The 22058-nt window shown below is 38.9% G+C and overlaps 1 protein-coding gene across 1 annotated transcript; it reads left to right on the top strand.

Annotated features, from left to right (window-relative positions):
* The first annotated feature begins 930 nt into the window (after nucleotides 1–930).
* LOC146486475 (uncharacterized) lies at nucleotides 931–21608 on the top strand. Its single transcript, XM_085100864.1, has 22 exons — nucleotides 931–1222; nucleotides 1583–1619; nucleotides 5946–5982; nucleotides 7406–7614; nucleotides 8511–8703; nucleotides 9462–9667; nucleotides 9762–9919; nucleotides 10042–10220; nucleotides 12183–12225; nucleotides 13081–13137; nucleotides 13750–13834; nucleotides 13931–13963; nucleotides 14415–14468; nucleotides 15249–15311; nucleotides 16953–17069; nucleotides 17218–17355; nucleotides 17498–17563; nucleotides 18655–18734; nucleotides 19184–19262; nucleotides 19719–19769; nucleotides 20430–20474; nucleotides 20646–21608. The coding sequence occupies exons 1-22, from the start codon at nucleotides 1134–1136 to the stop codon at nucleotides 20706–20708; spliced, it is 2082 nt and encodes a 693-aa protein (XP_084956990.1). The 5' UTR covers nucleotides 931–1133; the 3' UTR covers nucleotides 20709–21608.
* Nucleotides 21609–22058: the final 450 nt, after the last annotated feature.

Here is a 22058-nt window from a genome sequence, read left to right as displayed (position 1 = left end):
GATGGCATTAAACTCTATGTTCATGCCCAGGAGTTGTAGAGTTGACAGCCGCCTAACAGACGGCCCTCCACCTGACGCCTTTCCGGGGTTTGCGGACCAGCCTGCTGTCGCCACGGACACCATCATGTTTTTCCCAGCTTGTATGACCGGGAGAGGAGACTGAGTGTCTCGTGACTGGAAGGTACTCTTCCTTTCGTAGATATTCGTAGATATCGTAGATATTCGCAGATCCTCTCACCGAACCTGAGTGTAATCTCGCCTGGGTATGACAGAGATCCGGCCAAAGCATGACGAGTTAGTAGAAGGATTTTGTTTCCTTCGGCTTAGTGCCACTAATCTTCTTCATGGCCAGAGTTACAATGAGGAAAACTGACGGCTCTCAATTTAATTAAATTTTAATTTGAACGTAAACATAAAAGTTAATCGCCGGTTATTTCGTGTACATGACATAGCATATATGACAGTTCATACGATACCTGTAGGTTAAAAAATAACGGCACTAGCTTGTATGTTGTTCAAAAATAACGGCTCTAAAAAGTATACATTTGAACGTGAACAAAAATGGTAAATTATACGGTAAACTATTTTTCCATTAACTGTTTATTTAAGCTTTTAAGAGCCGTTAGTTTTTCTCATTGTTAACAGTCTGGCCCTGAAGAAGACTAGTTGTACTTGTTGAAATATAGGCCCAGATAAATTGCCCTTTGCCGTAGTGTCAGCCCTTCAATCAGTTTTGTTTATTTACACGTAAAATGACGTCTGGCACGTGCATTTCTACTACAAGAGATTGTGTGTCGTGTGGTCCACTAGACTTCCCCTGCATTCAAAAGTTTCGTAGGCCCAGAAAATCCTGCAAAGCACAGATCAGTCAACCAATGCGAAAGTCTGTGACGTCATTCAACAGAATTTGACATCATAATCGTTTGAAATTATATTAACAGTCGATAATTAAAAAGTTCTAAAATCCATCTCAGACATTTCCGTAACGGGAAACATGTTTTTCTTTCCATCTTTCCACACTGTACTTTTCGAGAGAAATTGACCATGGGATGAAAGTGAACCTACGCTGTGACGTCACAGTCGCCTGCATTTGGCCAGTGGTTTTACTATGGCGGTAAATTCGTGAGGACACCATGTTTGCGTCTTTATCGTCTTTTTATGACAATATTCGCTCATATTCTTTCACTGGGAGCAAAGCTGGTAGTAAGCGACGAAGGGAAAGGTATTCTGTTTTATTTTTCAAGCTATGTGTATTGAAATAAGCTGATCGGGACCGGTTATTTCATGAACAATTGTATTTCAATATTGAGTTCATTTCTACCTTCGCGATTGACGTGATAAGAAATCAATTGTATCAAAGCTTATTCTGAACTTTTGGTTGCGAAATATTCTCCGTTTGAATCCGAAGAGAACCGGAATACTTTTCTTTTATGTGTTCCGCAAGACATCTTTTCACCCGATTAAACTCTTCCAATTCTGGCTAAATAATCCTGGCCAGATGGCGTTGATCGATCATACACAGGATATTTGTATATTATAGTGTCCTAATGTTATTTACGCTATTTCATGTTTCCTTTTGAAGGGAGGATGAAGATGTTATCATAACAGATGTGTTGCAGGTGAGATATGAAAGAAAAATTTATTAGAGTGACAATTACTTGGGGGACACCTTATGGCATCTTACACTACGTATACTGTTACACCATACTTCATTTCAACTTACAGTGTGCAATAAAGGTTGGGCAAAATACTCTATATCGACCATTAAGCTAAGCTTGCAAACATATTGATACTAACAAGCAGTGTCAGTTCATGCATGCAATGTAACATTGCATACAAAATCCTACATGTCAAAGTTGCATAAAGCAGAGTACCAGTCAAACCACAGAATGAACTGGGACTAAATATGTTGCCTACAGTAGGAACCACTATAAAACAATTTGCTCTAGAAAGCTAGCTTACTAATGTTAACTCAGAACAAACACCACTAAGCCGTTTACCAACAACTACCTTCACTTTACAAACGATTTATTGATGATATTGGTCCCACTATAATAATTACTGGTTAAGCTGTTGTTGTCTCCCTGTCTACATGCCAGTTTTTTTTCCTGTGTTTGTAGACGAAGCAAAATAAATAAAAATGACAAAACAGGCAAACAGTAGACAAACTTACAATTTTATTAACATTAGACTGGCAGACATTTGACCAATAAAAGACAGATTGAAATGCACCAGTCACTTACAGTCTTCACAACCAGCTGGCAGCATCATCATGGTTTAACTGAAAGATGACCAACAACATGATGGCATAATTGACCAGTCAGGCACCAGTTGTTCAAAGAACGCATAACTTTATCCGGTGGATAAATTTCTTGATTGGGGTACATTTTATCTACTGGATAGTGCTATTTGCTCTTTGAACAACCGATGCCAGGTCAATGACCAGAGACTTATTACTATCTACTGAGGATTCACAATTCACTTGCCTATTATGATTTCTGCTCGGGTAGTGAAACGCCATGAAGTCAATGTCACCTCAAAAAGTCCTCAGAATCGAGGGGCTGGGAGCATAACAGACCTACGTGGAATTTGAGCCCGTTTTTTGATTTTGCTCGGATTTGTCCGAATTTTTGCACGTGAACCTCAATTCGATTGAAAAACATTGTCCAGTGTTTTTTTCCGCCAATTTGTGTTTCGTATTGGGAATTGTTACCATCTTCTTAAGAAAAATCGATAACATTATAATCACTATGGATGACCAAAAGGACAATGCATTGAGTATTAATGTTTGTATTAAATATAAACTTGTGGTCTTTGAACCACGGCACATGAAAGCGGTCTTTCTCGTGGGAGAAACGAAAAGAATTCTGTTATGATTTTATTTGATTCTGTTACAATCTACTACATGCGTGACAGGAATGTAAGAAACGCACAACAGATACAATACATCATCAAAATGTCCGCACATTTCTTGGCCACAGTTGTCACCTCTAAAAAGTTATTTTTTATATTTTCGCTGGCAATGTATTACCTTTGGCAGCACATAAATGCTTTGTTTATCATTTGATCGCCATGTTGAAATGTGTTTCACAGAGAAAATCTATTTTCGAACAGTTCTCACCCCATTACGTAAAAATAATTCAAAATTCAATTAGCTTCTTTATTGCGACATGGGTGAGAACTGTTGCCAGAGTACTAAGATGCACTTTGCTGTGATCAAAAGGGGTAGAATAGAAGGGCAACAAATCGGTTTTCCATTGAGCGAAACAAGCCATTTCCTTCCCTGCAACACGATTTGAATAAGCAAGAACTGAGGGCGAGAACTGTTACGCATTGAAAGAAAACAAGTTCTATGTCACGCACTGCGTGACTTACGGCTTTACTGGCTTTCAAGAGAGCGGTCTTTGTATGAAGTGCAGTTATTTTCCCTAACCATTAAGTGAAAAGTTACAACCATGTTAATGAAATAATGTGACGGTGTTGCTTGAAGTTTTATAGCCTCGAAGGGAAAACACAAAATTGGAACTAGCATTTTGGTGAGATCACGGTAAAGCTATTTGTGCCACACTTAACCTACGGCTAAAATGAGTAACTTTCTTGACTTTGTTAATGCACAAAGCAAAAATATGCACCATACGACTTGGCTGGCTGCAAGCCGTAACTTACATTCCAATGTTTCCACTTCCCAAATACGCACGGTCACCTTACAACAAGAGCGCGCGGACCGAGTCCTCTTATATAATTAACCGACGAGTATGACGTGGACAACATCTCTAACAACATTACCCTTCCACGTTGACTGGTAAACAAGCAAACCACCACACTCCCCCCCCTCCCCCCCAAACTCATTGTTGTTTTCTGGGTCACGAACAGTCTCCTGGCAAGCATCACCTTCCAAATCAACATTGTATAAGGGGGAGGGGGGAGGGAGAAGTAACTGTGGTAGAATTATGAAGAGAGAAACAGTAAGTGAGTGGTTTTTTCATCTGTTTTCGGTGGTCATTGCATAGGGGGAGGGGGTGGGAGAGAGAAGTAAAGTTCTGTGGTAGAATAAACAAGAGAGAAATAGTAAGCAAGTGGTTTTTGCGCTGTTCGTGTTTGGTTTTCTCAAGGAGTTTTGTGCACGATTGTAAAACCGCGAAATGTTTTTAAAACCTGGGAGAGCAAAAATAAGGACAAATCCGAGCGAAATCGAAAACCGGGCTAAAATTCGACATATGTCGGTTATGCTCTCAGCCCTTCAATTATACTCACCCTGATGATTATAATTATTTTCTTACTTACATGTATGAAGTATGATTGATAAATTGCCCTAAGGTTTAACTACCATCAATATGGGCAATATACTGTACTGTAATGGAGGGAAAACCAAATCACAAAATAATGATCAAGATTGTCACAAATGTAATGACATATGCACCTGTAGTTAAATTTTACTTTTAGAAAAAGGTTAACTAGTCACATTTATTACCTGTGTAAAGGTTGGCACACACAAGGGGACTAGTCGCAGGGACTTGTTTCAGGGACTAGTCCGCTGTAGGGTTTATACAATGGGACAAGTCGCGGGGACCTGTTACACATTGAAATAGCAAAATTTAGGGCAACTTCGCTGAAATTCAGGGAAACGTAGAGACGAGGAAGGAGCGGTCCTAAACAGTGAAACCGAAGTTACTAAATTTTAAAACCACAAAACATTGAAATACACATACATGTCAATAAAACAGCACATTGTCAATCTATAAAATTAGTCAGTCATTGACAATTTCCAAAAGGTTTTTTTTCTTTTTTAGAGTTTGGGATACTACTGATTCAGAACAGAAAAATAGCAGCTTTACAAACAAGACCTTAAATATAGATATACAAACAAAACTAAAATACATGTTCAACCTCACCCTCATTGAAATGGAGTTCGTGAGGGGTTATGAACTTACATGTATGGGAGCGAAAATACTGATCAGCAATTGTTTTTTTTTTTTTTTTTCATTTGGTCGCAGGGACTTGTCACACGAACAGTTCACATGCAGGGACTAGCATAATTTAAGGAGACAAGTCCCTGCAAATTCAGACATGGTTTGATTTCGTGGGACAAGTCGCAGGAACCAAATTTTGGTCCCTGCAATTAAATTTTTTGGTGAAGATGGGAAGTTTACACGAAGGGACTTGGTCCCCGCACTCCCTTCGTGTGTGCTGTCATATGTAAGATTTTGCCCACATCGTCAGTGCACACGCAGCCCAAGCTTACATTACAAGATACAGTATGTAGCAAGAAATAATTATTGTTACATGTAATTCAAAGCATGACCTTTTAGTGCAAGCAGGGTAGTGAGTTACAGTTGGTCATTGAAAATTTGAGTGCTTTATAAGGCTTTGTAAGGGAGCTAAATTCCAACATTCAGTTAATAAAATAAATGAATCAAACCAACTCATCTCTAGGGTACTCTTATAATTCGGTTTGGGTTTATTCCACTGTTATGGGCTTTCTTTGATTCCACTGTTATTCCTTTTGTAAGTCGGAGTCAAAGCTACCCACTTGGGTTTCAGTCAGTCCGCTCAAAGGTGGTTTGCGTCTTGAAAATCCACCTAAGCGGCAATTAAATTTCATGTATACAATGATATCCCTACCTTGGTGTAAATGGTTCTTTTCCAAAAATCCCCTTGGATCATTTTCGGCATCCAATTCCATGAACACTTCTTTCTGTGAGTGTTGGTGATTTGAAAAACGGACATGGCCATTGGTAAGGCTTGGATCCATGGTCAAATTTCTCTCTACCTGGGGTGGCTAAATGTCGCAACTTTCCAATATATCCAACGCATTGGATAAAATATTGCAGTTCACTTGAGGGGAATGTATCCATTATTATTATAACGCCTATGTAGTCACTGAATGACCTCCATTTCATGTACATATTTGTAACTCTGCATTTTTTGTTTTGTGTTGACACCAGACACCGCCCACGAAGAGGTTAAAAAACATAGAGGAAGGTATGTAAATGCACCTGTACATGTATGTACAGGGTAGCTAGTAGCTTGTGGGTTGTTGGTAACAAACACTGTATGGTCAAAAGACATGTGAATGGATATTCCATCAAAGCTTATGTGTACATGTATATTGGTTACTCAGCTAGCGAATTGTTTGTTTACTACTTATTTAACTTTTATTTTAGTTAATTTGTAAAAACCAAATTTATTTGTATTTAGTTTAGTATAGACATACCTACCGGGCTCGACTAGCTTCAGCTATTTGCCGGTAGGTATATAACCAGCTTGTAACTGTCTGTTTTAATAAAGTGTTGTTGTTGTTGTACAGTGTATAATAATTTTACAACACCATAATTATTATGGTACTGTTCTGTATTGAGAATCCTTTTCAGTAATAATACTTTGAAGTTAGAAAAGTCAATACTGCCTTTCTAAGCTGTAACTTATTCACTTAATCAAAATTTTCACCCCCATGATCAAACCTTGACTTGTGTTATGGGTTTCCAATGCGGCTATAACGGTTATGGAATAGTAGAGGGGGGGGGGGGGGGGCTGAGGGGTGGGAGCGGTGCAGGTGTGGACATATGGCTTTGGTAGAGAATGTATGTAATGCCCCACCCCATGATCCAAAGTACATGTACAGTACATGTATCTTTAATTGTCTCTTTGTTTTTGAGTGAATTTTTACATGTAACATTTCTTACTTGATTTCACTTGACTAAGCCCTGTTTGTCCAAAGACACATACAATGATGATGTAGACATCCACTGCAGCCTTCCATTTCCTTCTGTTAGTTGCTTTGCTTTTTTGCCTTGTCCCATGTCAAGTTGACTTTCTCAAGGCCCTTTAGGAGGCACTGGTGCCAGGTGTTTTTTGAGCTACCTTGTTTGAATCCTTCACTCAGGGGATTCCACTGCAATGGCTGACATGCTACTGAGCCCCTTTTTCTCAGCGTATATCTGATCCATTTTCATTTCTTCTTTGTGGTGACCTGTACTGGTTCGTTTTCAAGCACATTTTAGTGGTGTATTTAACAGTCTAAAAGCTCCTCTTTTGTTGCTTCAATTTCCATCCTAATAGGCTTTTACATGTATCAAGTCTCAGCAGGGTCAGTTAAGCAATTGAAAATAATTAACCACTTGAGGTCCAATTAAAAGCTTCTGCTGAGGGTCCCCAGTAGCAAGATGCTACCTACATTAGGAGCAAGGGCATTTCCCTCTGCTGCTCCTTACCTTTGGAACAACTTACCTAGCGACATCACTGGCCTTGAATCTTTACTGACTTTTAAATGCAATCTTAAGACTTACCTTTTTGGACATGCTTTTAATTGTTACCTTATTAGTTTTGAATTTAAATCTTTGTAAATATTTATTCATTATTAAAATGTTTTCCAGCTACAAATGTGTTTATTTCTTTGTCTATCCAGCTGCTGGTACAGACGGTAGTAACAGCCGCATCCTGAACTTCTCGGAGTTTGTTAAGAAAGTAACTTGGTCTGGCAAGTACATCTGGAACTACGTAGTACGAGGAGAGACTGGCCACGATGATGGTGAGTCCTCCCTGAGCAGAGACCTGGGTGATGCTGAGGAGGAGATGGAAAAGTTTCAAACTTCAACAAACACAAGACTGACTAGTGTGAGTTTTCTTTAAAAATGTTTAAGTCTAAACCCAAGAACAATAGGAAGATAAAATTTAAACCAAGGATAAATGGTTTGTACCACAACATACACTGTCACATAGAGCTCTACATACATGTAAAGTACACCAGTATTTCTTGGGTTGCGATCTGTTTGCTCGTTAGTCTATATCAAGGAATCAGTCAAGTTTCAGTCTTGATTCTCAGGACTTGATTCTCAGCACTCTTCAGGTACCTTATTCTCCTTAATTTTCGCGTGTTCTTAAATTCGCGATTTCGCCATTTTGAAAAAATTCGCGAACTTAAAGACCCGCGAAAAATAACAACTGCGAACTTTGATCTCACGAAATTTAATGGACGTAGAAAAATCATGTCTTGGTGTTTTCAAGGGTCCTAAACAATTTTGAACACAAGGTGTTAGTACAAGGAGCTATCATCTATCAACTTTAGATGGTAATCAGTGTCAAGATTCGCCTCAAGTTCTTCTTTGGCGTCTGAGTAATCATCGTCGCATAGTTCCTCCAATACAACCTTTGTACAGTCGTCAAATTGACCATCCTGTCCCAGCTCCTTGTAGTGTGTAGTTACGAGTGTCTTGTGTCTTTTTTCCATTGTTGCCCTGTTCCTTGGTGTATCATTTCGCTTGTTTATTAACGTACAATTTTTGTAAAAAAGAAAAAATAAAGTCACTTAATCATCAATTTCACGAAATTAAATTCCCTGCAAACACAATTTTTCTCCGCGATCGCAAAATTAAAGACTCGCAAAATGTGCCGAGAAAATTTTCGCGAAGTTTAAGTCCGGCTAAAATAAAGGAGAATGAGGTACATTGTATTGAATTTAATCTTAGGCAACAGCCTTGGTACTTCCTAATTTAATTGTTTATTTACTGTAGGGCTCTCTTGGCACCAATGATTGGTTACGTCAAGGAAATTCAGGTTTAACAAGAAGACCATTGAGTAGGAACAGAGGACATGACACATCTGTAGCGACCAGATCTCCCCGTAAAACACATCACCGAGCATCATCAGCATCACCCAAAAGGCAACCCAGAAGCATGGCAGAAAGTTCTGGAAGATTCTATGATCGTGCGTTTCTTTTAGTTCTTTTTTAATTCACTGTTGATCTCTGTCAAGTAGTTAACATGCAAGACTTTCAGAATGAATATTGTAAACCCTCTGGGACACTTACAAAGTTAGAATTAAGCAGGGACAGTGTAATTATGCAAGGGAGTCATATATTCAAGTGGGGGAGGGGAGCCAGGGGGTTTAGTTCTACATGTAATAGCAGCAAGCTTTCTACACTGCACAGCATTGTGATGACATATAGTGCCCATGTAATCAAGAGCAGTTCAACTTTGAATGTGGATTACTAATAATATCTTTTTTGTCGTGCAAAGCATACACATGACATCAGAGTGTACTGTACTCAACCTTTGTTCTCCCAAAAAAAAATGGAAAAAAACAAAACAGAGGGGGTGGTGGTGGGGGTGGGGAGAGAGCAGTAACACTCTTAGTTGTTACATGTACATGTTTGTCAGCCGGCAATATCAATGCCAAGCAGTGTGGGCTGTCATTAACTCTTACAAGTATGCATCTCAACCCAGCATTCAAAAGTACTTTCTTACAAAGATACAAGTATATAGATCCCTTTATTTAAAATCGGGATGGCTCCATCAGTGTAAACAGGCAGTGGCAGACACAAACTAATTCTATGTCTGTAAATTTGCATGGCTCTTAAAAGCTACACATACACTGTAAAAATTAATGGCAAAGAGAAGTACACTTTACACCGCAAAATGTTGAAATCCAATAATATAATAATACTTTGTTGTCTGTTCCAATAGCATCCAAATATAAAGACAAACCCGACAACAGGGCCAGCAAATCCTCGCAATACAGAAGTACAAGAGCAGGAGCATCATGGAGTGTACAGGGAACTCCTGAATGCAGCAGTTCACCTTCAAAGGCAAAAGGTCGTGGGCAGACCCGACAGACTGCGGCAAAGAAATCTCCTGTTGATAAAAGCAGATTTATGAGCACTGCAGAGCGGGTAACTAAGCTTCACAAGTAGCTTTGTCAGTTATCTGTTTGTCTGTGATGTATTGTCTACATCCTAAACAAGAAACTGTTTCTCTGTTAAACAGGTTGTTCGACTGGATGAGAGGGACAGATACAAACAGCTAGTGGCACAGTTTACCACCCTCCAGACACCTGACTGCACAGGACGGGCATGGAACACAACAGCGGAGGAGCCTTTGCAAGTGCAAACTGATTTTCTTACCAAGTCAAGATCCCATCCAAGGTTGGGTCCTTCCTTTGGTATATCTATTACCTTCAACACTTTAACTCTTTATGATTTTGTCAGAAAAATGCAGGCTTTAGAAGTAGTACAATGGTAACAAGTTGATGTTTTCTTCATTACAGATCAGGTGATGGAAGCTTGTTGTCACCAAGGGCAAAATTGTTACCTTCACCAATGTCATTCACTACCCCAGCCTCCCCTCCCCAATCACCAACCAGGCTGCGAGTGATGGCATCACCAAGGAGATCTGCCAATAGGTCGACCAAGCCAACTCCAGATGTTAGTTTATACTCAAGGCCAGGTTAGTCAACAACAACAACAAAAACAACAATAATGTTATTGGTACATATATAGTACATGTACTTCAGTGAAGAGTGGAGAAGCTGGATTGGATGACAACAGCAATGGTAAATTGGATGAAGAGAAACAAACAGTACAGGACTCCAACTGACAGTGGAGAGCTTGGACTGGGGGACAACAGAGACAGTCTCCACTCTCTACTTAAGTACTATCCCATTGAAATATTATTGATACTAAAAATAACTCCCATCTTCAACTAACCAGGGTGGGGCGGGGAGGCAGCACAGTCACATAACATCAAATCCTCAGATTGTAAAATTATTGAATAATAAATATGCGTTATTGACCAAGCGTGAGGTCAAGATGGCTGGATATTGGCCAAGTTCTTTTTTTGCGCTTTTATGGACCGAGACGAAGTCGAGGTCCATAAAAACGCAGAAAAAGAACGAGGCCAATATCCAGCCATCGTGACCGAACAAGCTTGGTCAATAAAGGATTTATTATATGGCTTTACCTTCAAGTTAAAACTACAACAACAAAACAAAACAGGACATGAAACTGCTCTACTCGGAAAGAAATTCTTCATAGCCGGCCGGTGCAAGATTTAGTTTCAGTGCATTTTTGGATTAGCATCTAATCGTGGAAAACAAGAGATCCTAAATAATCTTAATGCTCTAACTTTATAATGGCTTAAAGGGAGTATACAATTATTGAGAACGAAAAATTTAGATTTTCGCAAGAGCCGGAAGATTTGAATAGAATCCGGCAAACTCGCCATTTTCAGCCGATCGCGCGGTGGCGTAAATAATAAACATTTTTCAGGATTTTTACACAGTTTTCGGCTTCTAATCATTAATTCTTGAATGAAACAATAGGTTTTGAGATTAAATGCAAACATAAGCCGAAAAAAAAACCGGGTGAATCAGAAAACTGGGCGAAACTTTGACAAGATTTTGTTGTTTACAACAAGCAAGACGCGGCTAAATTAAAAACGTGAGCTTCTTCGGCGAACTTGAAAAAAATACTTTTCTGAACTCCTCTAAACACTCAACGCAACTTCCACTATGCTATGATTTAAATACAGTCATTTCAAACCTAGAGAACTTATCAATTTGGCACTCGACTTGAGACAATAAGTTTTACAAAATCAATTCTATCTAAAATTACTACACGCAGAGCAACTCACCGATTCAACTCACATTCATTGTAGCTGAAACAAAATTTTCACTACACCAGGACGATTCCATTCTCTTTCCTTTCCTTTAGGTTAATGTTGAGAAAGTTTACCGAACTTTTTAGTGAGCGTTTTCCCCCAAAACAACGAGAAAATCGAAGAAAAGATTGCATTATTGTTGGGATTAAACTTTCGATGCCAAGCGGACGGGCAACGGGTAATCCCGAGCAGGCAAGATAGCTCCATCTTGCCCGCTCGGGTAGCCAATCACAGCACAGGATTGGACTCATCTTGCCCGCTCGCGGAGCCAGCCATATAATAAGTGAGGATTATTAGTGTTCAAGACATAGGTTAAGTGAAGTGAGCTGTATCAAGCTTAACAAAACTAGTAAGCCTTAGTAGTATGTTGTATCAATCATAAAACAAGTAATTCAGTAATTCATGTAGTAAATTATCGGAGTCAACAAACATGTATGAATAAGAATGCTTCATCACTGACATTTTGTCTGAAAAAAAAATTGAAATCAACTTCTTGTTTTCTTTTCTTCTTTCCACCAAACATGTACAATAAAGGAGTATCACCATGAAAAAGTTTTTTTTTCAAATCACACTCCACAAAGGTCTTTCTTACCAATACAGTATACCTACACGTATTTATAAAGCAAACATTTTGTCAGCATGTGTTTGTCTTTTTAGCAGTCCTTGATACTGTTCCTGTACTGTCTGTTCTTGTATGTTGTTATTGATGAAAGCTTGTACAGTCATGTAATTAATCTGTGTTATATGTAGGGCCAACAGAGGTATCTCCTCCAGGCATCAGTCTAAGATCAAGGTAACAAAGTTTGAAGTGGTTGAACTGACTTAATGTTTGCAAGCTCGCAAAATACATCTATGTACATGTACTACCAAGGAATGTTAACCAGTACAGAATCTTTAGATAAATGTTAGTCGCTACTGTCCTGAATAATTTAATGAAATTAATTTTGTAGGGTCAATCTATCAAAATTAATATTGCACAATGTTACACAAAAAATCATTCCATAAAATCTGTTGTCCATAATCAATGAGAAAATGCAAGTGTCCCCTGTCAGGATTATTTTATTTTATTGAAATAATTATTATGTAAGTGCACAATGCTTGACAAAGAAATCTTTCTTTGAACCCAATTTGATCAAATCTGTTGTGTACAATGGATGGGCAAATACAAGCTAATAATGCTTAAATATAAATAATAAATATTTAAATTTAATGTAAATATATGAAACATATATTTTGAACTGCGGATACTTGATAGCTCTACCAACTGAGCTATCAAGCCAACTGGCAGCTGGTCATATTTTGATCTTTCATCCGCAGTTCAATATATATGTTTCATATATTTACATTTATTTATTCATGCTTCACGGGTATATTACGAACTCACAATATGACCAGCTCCCAGATGGCTTGATAGCTCAGTTGGTGGAGCACTGCACCGGCATCGCGGAGGTCATGGGTTCGAATCCCGTTCAAGCCTGACTTTTTTCAGGCTTTTTTGTTCGCAACTGCTTAAGTTGCGTAGTAACTGCGAGGATCTTTCTTCTATTTGTTACCTAATTTGGAGGGTTAATGTATCAAATAATTACAATGAATTGCAATTACACAAAGACATTCACTTCATTAATTAATCCTCTGTTTCTTATTACAGGACCCTTGACCAATCTTCCGTGCATAATCCATTTGATGAGAAGTGGACAAGAAAGTGGTAAGTATTGTGCTCAGTCTCTGACTAAACTGAGCTATTACAGCAGATTTTAGAGCCGTACACAGACCAGGGTTTGCAAAGAAAATTGACCAGAGTTGTATGATTAATTTTGTGTCATGATTCAAACATAATCTCACAATGTTTAAAAGAATTTTGCCCATAATTGAGTTCACAGAGAAAATACTTATACATGTACATGTATGTAACTTACTAAAATTGTTAAGATTTCACTGGAGTGTGCATACCCAAGTTTTTCAGACTTTTCATTCAGAAGCTCTTGGGTCAAATACTGACTCTACAGATACATTTTAGGGTGCTGCAAATAGTTGTTATCAATGGCAAATATGTGCACATGTACATGCTTACAGTGTAAGGGGATCAGGGAGGTAATTGTCTGATGTTGGGGGCTGTCACAAAAAAAATTGTACAGCCGTAAATGTACATGTCTCAATCTTTTTTTCTGGGGGCAATTATTTGAGCAACCATCCTCAAATCTCGCTTGGGTTTTTGAGTCATGCTTGATGTTCCTCAGTCAGTAATTTAAGCTTCTTAAATCCGCATGTAGAACATAACAGTTTTTTTTCTGAGCATCATGATTTATTGTGTCTGTAGGAAAGATCTTTTGTCTGACGAGAGTTTGGTGAGACAAAGGGAGATTGCAAAGGAAGAAAGGAAGCTGAAAGCAATAAAGCAAAAGGTGATTTCATTTTCAAATTTGGTAAATGATAAGTTTGTAATCTTGACCAATTCCTGGGTTCGTTTTGTCCTAAATGTTTGTTGTTTGATATTCCAGAGAGAAGAAGAAACACAGGCATTAAAGGATAAGGTACAGCATTTGCTTATCTTTTTGTGTTATCCGCTCCTATCTTAGTTGTTCAATAATTATTGTTTGTTTGTTTGCTGATTGTTATTTTTTTGTTGATTGATTGACTGATGGATGGATGGATGAATTTGTTGGTTGGTTGGTTGGTTGGTTGGTTGGTTGGTTGGTTGGTTGGTTGGTTGGTTGGTTGGTTGGTTGGTTGGTTGGTTGGTTGGTTGGTTGGTTGGTTGATTGATTGATTGATTGATTGATTGATTGATTGATTGATTGATTGATTGATTGATTGATTGATTGATTGATTAATTTGTGGGTGGATGGCTGGATGGATTGATTGATTGATTGATTGATTAATTTGTGGGTGGATGGATAGATGGATTTGTTGATTGATTGATTGATTGATTGATTGATTGATTGATTGATTGAATTAATATTTTGATTGATTGACTGATTGCAGGTGCAACAGAGGTTGAGAAAAGGATGGGACAAAGAGGAAGAGGAGGAGGAACAGGTAGATTGTTGTGTTATGAACTATGCTACGCAACTGTACACATGTGGTACCTTCCCAGTCAACTGACTGGATATCCCTGATTGAATTAGGCTATCAAATGTCCCATTACGTGTCTGAGGATCGTGCTGTTTTCATTTGAGTGTCGTAACAACAAAACCAAGGTGATTACCCTGCTCAATCACAACAGGTCCAAACAGCACATTGAACCAATCACAATTCGAAGGAAATACAAGTATCCAGCGCCAAGCGCGGAAAAAAAGCGTACAGGCAAGCCATTTAGCTGGTCAGTTTTTCTAACCAATCACAAAGCAAAGTAAAGCAAAACCAAAGATAATAATTATTAACAAATTACTTTAGACACTTCAATAGACCAATTTCGATATAATTTATTAAAATATTAACTTGGCTCCGAGTCAAAGGGAAATAACAAAATAAATAAATCATTCATATATAAACCTTCGTATACTTTCTCTTGTTTTATTTCCCTAACCCTCGAAGCCAAGCAAGAATTTGAATAATGAAACTAAGTCAAGGTACCCTGTTCAAAAGATCTCTAATGGGAGAACTGTTGACAGAGGAAAATCAAGGTTGCCTGTGCCCGAGCTATTTTCTTGAGACTTATCCCGGATTAAGATTGGATAGTTCCTTTCCCAAAAGTATGCGAATAAGTACGGTGGGAAGTGGCCGTACTTTAACTTGTAAAGCTGGCAATGAAGTAGTGAAAATAAAATATCTTAATTTTAACTGAAGGAAGATTTGTGTTACTGTTCTCTTTACCAGGAGGAGGAAGACGCAGAAGTCGCTGATTCATTTGTTGCACTTACATCTGACATGGAGAGAATGGTGGGTTTTGTAGTATATATTCATCTTACTAAAACTAGAACGTAAATGAGCTTCTAGTAAAAATAGAATATAAGATAAGTTCTAATAAAATTTAAGATCTTAAGAAGTGAGTTGAGAAATTAGCTATTAAAGTTCTCTGAAAGATAATCCTGTTTTACTATTTCAACAAGACGCATATGTGCGTGAACTTGGGCTTCTTTCCTGGCATATCCAGCTGTAAACGCCAGAAAGTTGACATGATAAAATCTCAGTTGTCATTTGTCGATTGTTTTACAGCATAGTACAAGCAAGTATATTGTAAGCAATGTGTATTCCTGGTCTAAATTGTACCCTCTGTCCGTTTTTTACGCCCGGTCTGTAGTCTGCGTTTTACACTGACCGATTAAGTGATAAATTTTAGAATCTAATAAAGGTTCTGACAGTAAAATCCGAGCTTTCAACCTATGTGTGCATCTATCGGGCCAACAGGATTTAGCAAAGTGGGCAGGGATATCTTGTGTTGGTTTCATCCCCCCCTCGCAAGAGTTTTTGTTTTTTGAAATAAGGGAATTCTGATTGGTGTTTCGTGGAAACTTCTGTATGTCAGTATCTTTAACCCATTAATCGATGAAATTTGCCCTCGCGTCCATAGGCGACCAGTGCATGCGTTTGTTTACGCAAGATTCTGTAGTTGTCACGTTTTGGCAATTAAAATAGAGAGAAAAACAGACAGAATGCTTTCCTAAAGGAAAAATTTATTCAGAAACGTCTTTGTTTACGCCTAAGAAAGAAACGCTTATAATTCTAAATGCGAGACGGGAGACGCGAAAGCGATTTGAAGGAACTATCAGTCCATTTCGAAGCGAATTTATCAACCCGAGTGTGGCACGTTTTTCAAATTTTCGCTAAAACTGTTCAGAATATAAAGAATCGGTCAATTAGAATAGTATTTCAGTACAAATTCACGATCAAACCCTATAATTTTTCAGCCGTTGAATTCCCAGAACGTACTAAAAAATTTTGTAGAAAGTCCGTGGCCTGAGATGTCCGCGCTCCGCTAGCTCGTCGCCTGGATAAAACAACAATTTGTACTCGAAGCACAGTTTCTTCGCCGTTATTTCTCGGATTTCCGCTATCGAAACTGTTGAGCATTCCTAAGTACTTCTTCTTTCGATGTACCATTTCGAAAAGTTGTGTTTTCCTTCGGAAAACGTGAAAATCGTCGACTAAAAAGTGGCCAACCCATGCTGCGACAAGATTACCTGCGCATGCGTTTTAAGCCCCAGACGGCGATTTGTGACTGAATGAGGAAAACAAAAAAAAAAACAACAGAAAAAAAAGAAGGGCAATTTTCAACTTGGTCTCCCTTTGGGAAGCCCAAGTAATTAGAATTCCCCACTGAGGCTTTAATGATGAATAGCCCTTCGTACAGCCCAACTAAAGCGGGCGTAAAAGCTCAAGTTGGCATCTGATGTTTGAATGCTACATACGTCCGTCACTTAATTTTTGATTAGGAATAGACTTGCTTAACTCTTGCAAACTTTCAACAACTTTCTCGTGTTTCCAACGCCGGTGTCATTTTACCAGTGATCGTTGTTCAAACCTGCTATAGCTGTAGTTGCGTTCATGTACACTCAAAGCAGGCTATTTGTTCTGTTTCAGGTGGATGCTGCCCTGGCTCCAGGGTACCCTGATGATCCTCTCGTTGAAGGTTTCAGGGTCACACTAAAACGCAGTGATGTAGCGACACTGAGTAATCTAAACTGGCTCAACGATGAGGTGCGTTTACACTTTGAGATTGTAGTCCCTTCTTTTGTAGTGAAAGGTGGTTTAGGTTGGTTTACACTTGTTGGTTTCTGCTTTAAGGCTGTTTTAAGCTAGTTTAATGGGCTCATTGATTGTTATGTTTTTCGTTCCTTTTATACAGATTATCAACTTTTTCTTTAACCTTCTCGTCGAAAGGAGCAACCAACAAGGCAGAATCAAAGTCCACGCATTCAATTCGTTCTTTTATCCCAAACTTATCAAGTCTGGATATGCAAGTCTTAGGCGATGGACAAAAAAGGTGAGGTGATTTCTAGTAAGGTAGCTGTTTTGCCAGTATGCTTTCTGTTTGGGCCTTTGGTTATAGTCCTTAGACAAGAGACAATTCCTTGATTCATTTGCAGTCGTTGCTGGGTATTAACATGTTTCATTTCTTTGTGCAGGTTGATATCTTTGCGATGGATTTGGTTCTTGTTCCTGTTCATTTAGGAATGCACTGGTGTTTAGCGGTAAGAAAGCTCTTCAGCAATCTTTGCATAGTTTCATTTGTTGCCCTTCTCGCACGACCCACAGTTTACGTTACAAAGGAATGACGCAAAAGCTGATGCTGAAATTTAGTTTTCACTTTTAAAACTGTTAGTACAAAAAGAACATTCCATGTGCAAGAATAAAATAAACATTGCACAGGTTTGTGTCGCCGACCTGAAACACTGGTTGTTTCAACAACTACAACAAGCTGCAAATGATCGATCAGAGAATTAAATTTGCAATGTATGGTAGAGAACTTAAGGGAACTCGTGAATTATCCTACTGCGGGTTAGCGCTAGTAAGTGAATGGGAGACCGCACGAGGCAAAGAAAAAGGTTTCAACCTCCGTGGGAATCGAACCCACAACCTCCGGATTTGATCAACTGTTGCTGTACGGAGTGAGCTACGAGACCAGACAGGAGCACGACTTGCATTGATTTACACCCTACAACAAACTGTAGCCAATAAAATATATCCTAGCCAATTACAGCAAACCAGTGAGGATTGAAACCGATGGCTTGCGCGGATTTTCCCGCGCTTGGCACCGGCTCCTTGTTTACCTTGTCCTTTTCCCGCGCTTGGCACCGGCTCCTTGTTTTCCTGGCCCCAGTTGTTCAAAGGCCGGATAACTTTATCCAGTGGATAAGTCACTATCCGACAGTTTCAATCTGTGCAAAGATTTCAGTACTTCCTTGTGCACAAGCGAATATTCACACTCTAACCACAGCTTAATTAGGGAGTGTACGAAAACCTTGGACAACATTTAACGTGAAGTTCATTTTAGACGCTGAAGAGTGCCTTATCCAGCGGATAAAGTTATCCGGCCTTTGAACAACTGGGGCCTGGTTGTTTTGCCGCGCTTTTTCGTGAAACTCAGATTGGTTCAAACTCTCAGTTGCATTTGCTGTGATTGGCTATATCTCAATGACTTCTTTAATTTTACAGTAGTTTTTACGGCAATCATGGAAACTGTTCTTTTTGTCAAGATACTCTTCCTCTGTGATAACCTCAAAGCACATTTGATTTAAAAACTGGAGCATTGATTTAATAACTTGATCTGTTTCTCCCACAGGCAATTGATTTCAAGAAAAAATGCATATCATACTACGATTCACTGAAAGGTTCAAACCCTCAGTGTCTTTCAGCTCTCAGGTGAGTCTTACTGTCTTTGTGTTTCAACGTTAGCTCAGTAAGCCATCTTTAGCCTCTGCTTCAAAGTGAGGCATAGTGCTAGCATGTATATATGTCGAAAACGGTTTTAATTTCAAACAAACGAACCCAGGGCCCAATCATTCTCGATAACGTACGAGACATGTTGAGTCTACTGTTAACTCCCCGATAATCCCTTTGCACGTTCCTCGAAGTTCGTTAGAGGAAACCTCGGCTGCGCCTCGTTTTTTCAACTCACTCAGTCTCGGTGTTTCGAAATCGGGTGAAACCCTCTTCCTCATGATTGCTAAATTACATCGTACATGTAATACTACTTCAAAATGACTGACATTCAAGTGATTGTAGTACGAGCACCGGTAATGATATTGTCATTTATTACTGGAACTCTTCCTTGACTTTCTACTGATACCTTCACAATCTTTGTCTTGCAGAGGTTACCTTAATGATGAATCTCTGGACAAGAAGAAGATGCCGTTTGATTTGAATTGCTGGAAGTCAGCTTCTCCAAAGGTATTTTACTTTAAGTAGTAAAACTGTTCTCATGTTATGACGCCTTCGATTGTTCAAAGTTCTGCCGTTGTTTTCCGTCGTAATTGTTTACTGACATGGGTATGCATGCAAGTAGAATAGCAGCAGGAAAATTCACTGTAGGAGTTGCCTTTTGATCGACATTTGGTCTGTCTGACCTCTTGTCCGTGTCTGTCCAGTCAGGTTTTCTTATGTCCGAGATGGGGAGGGGGAAGAGAGAGAGAGCCTGAGAGAGGTGGGGAGGGGAAAGAGAGAGAGAGCCTGAGAGCCTCAACGTAATAACACAATTTGCAACGACGCTGAAGGTTTTGCTCCGTATCCAGCCTGGCTGACCAAAATACTTGACTAGCAGTCGCAAAATTTGTTTAGAATTGCTCGACCGTTCTTCAGTAACTTGTTTTAATATTTCCTTTTTGTCTTCTCTGTCATCACATAAAGGATATACCTGAGCAACTGAACGGATGTGATTGTGGAGTTTTCGCCTGCAAGGTACTGTGTGGTTTTGTAAATCGGCCAAGTTGTAATTGGCATCATGAATGGGTCTATATCTTCTGTTTGTTCTCTTCCCTTTTGATCGCAATTATTTTTCCTGGTATTCTGGTTTTCTGCCCTTAATTCAATCCAGTTAAAACACTTTTCAATTTCTATTTTTGTTCTCTCTCTTTCGTTGTCGTGTTATTCAGTTGTGTATCGTCAAAGCGTCTGAAACAGCGATGCGCTGCGCCTTTAAATGTTTCTAGTTTTCTCCAAGAGACGCTTTAACCTTAGTGTATCCAACGCCTTATAATTACATCCAACGCGCGCTCGTGGAATAATTGTTGAGATGATAGACAGCCAACTAATAACTAATATTATAAAAACTGGATCATTGTATAATGCAATTCCAGGGATTTGAGTGGCTTAGCTGCCATGGTATACGAGACATTATATCACACCAGAAAAACAGCGACCATTAAGTTGCCTTCTGGTTGTTCTTACAAAGCTAAATCAGCAAGATCTACATGTAGCAACATTTTTTTTATTGTTTTTAATAATATAATTATTCCACTCACGGTTGTTTGATATGAGATCTATCATCTATGAGTCTATCACTATTTTTTAAACTATTTATTTATTTATTTATTTATTTATTTATTTATTTATTTCCAGTACGCAGAGTATTTATCAAGAGGAGCATCATTCGATTTTGACCAGGTATGAAGCGTAACTGGTGCTTGTTACTTGCTGATAATTTCAATACAATAGAGATAACATCAAGATCAACCCCAGAAGACGTATGTTGCATGTTGAGTTTCCAGTTACCGAACATCATCATCTAGAAAGGAAATTTATTAACCATGACATTGTTGTTTTCTTCTCATACAGAGACACATGCCTTATTTCAGACGCAGAATGGTCTACGAGATTCTGACCAAAAAGCTTCTGTGATGGCAGTGATGCAGTCTGAAGTCCTCATCCCTTTCGCTTCCAGAATTTCCTGCGTTAATTGTACAAACGATTGGACGCCAAATACCATTACTGGAATGTTCTGCGCAGGGGCATTCATTTGAATGCTCACTCTCCAGGAGTTTGTACAGGGACTTAAAACGTTAGACTAATTTTGTACTGTATAAGAGCATACTGATAAAAGCATCGCGTGAATTTGTTGCTCGAGAGGTCTTGTATGAATGGTATCACGAGGGGTCGGTTATATCCACAGATGTAAGTATAGAGCTACCTTGTACAGCATTGATAGTGCTATAGGAGAGTAATGCTTGAGCGTTTTTGAATGGCACTCGGCTACTCAACCTCGAGTTACATTCCACAACATGGTAAACGGAAAAGTGTTGCCTAGTAGCTTTTGTTTCACTTGTCAATCTAGAGAATGTGTTTGAGATGTATTGTTATCTCGAACTTCTACAGTATAACTTTAATTCTCAATTATTGATGCTGATGATGAAAGCCTGTACAAAAAAGAAATTTCACGTTAACGTCCAAAAAACATGGTCAAGGTTGTGTAAAAACGTTTAATTTTTAAAAAACGTTAAGAAGATTATCGAGCAGAAATGGCTACGCTTTGAGATAAAGCCGAGATTGGTTGATAACCCTCTGCAGTTAAATGCGTCAAATAACAATTCTCTTTTGTGGTTGTCACCTTTTGTTTGATGTTAGCAGTGAGAACTGAATTTTACATCAACGTGGTATTACCTTTCTGCGCAATAGTCTATTGTTACAAAGTTAAATTAAATATCAGTAAGCCTTGAAAAAAGCCAGCAAGTAAGCGTGTCTCTTGAACCCAATACTTGTAATGCAGGAAAAATTAAAAATCAGTTGATCTGATTTTAAGGGCGAATTGAGTTTTTATGTCTTTGGAAATCTGCAGACACCTTGTCCAGCCTTGGAAGAGCCCTATTGGGGAAAATGCCGCAATATTGTCCAAAACAGGCAACTGTTGTCTGCTCCCATGCTTGTTGTGACCTGTGACTTTTGCACCGCATTTCATTCTTCCGCGGATCTCATCTGTCACGGTGCCCGACCCAATCCTCGTTGTTTTTCAAGGGGGCTGGTGACGTGATAAGACCTGGTTCACACTTGTGAGATAATCACAAGCACGATCATAAGGGAACTGGTCATAACAAGTTTGTTCGAAGAGGACCTACCTTGTCTGAAGTAGGAGGGTTATCGAAGACACCATCTATGTCATGAACATCGACAAAATTTTATTGGCTTTAAAATTTGAGTTGACACAAATATTCAGCTAGCAAGAGTTAACATTGCTTTGTAGATAAACGAGAAAAG

The sequence above is a fragment of the Pavona decussata genome, unplaced genomic scaffold (genome assembly GCF_977016875.1).
Source record: "Pavona decussata unplaced genomic scaffold, jaPavDecu1.1 SCAFFOLD_21, whole genome shotgun sequence".
Classification (NCBI taxonomy): Eukaryota; Metazoa; Cnidaria; class Anthozoa; order Scleractinia; family Agariciidae; genus Pavona; species Pavona decussata.
The sequence above is the reverse complement of the archived record's forward strand: the minus strand, read 5'-3'. Positions and strand labels throughout refer to the sequence as shown.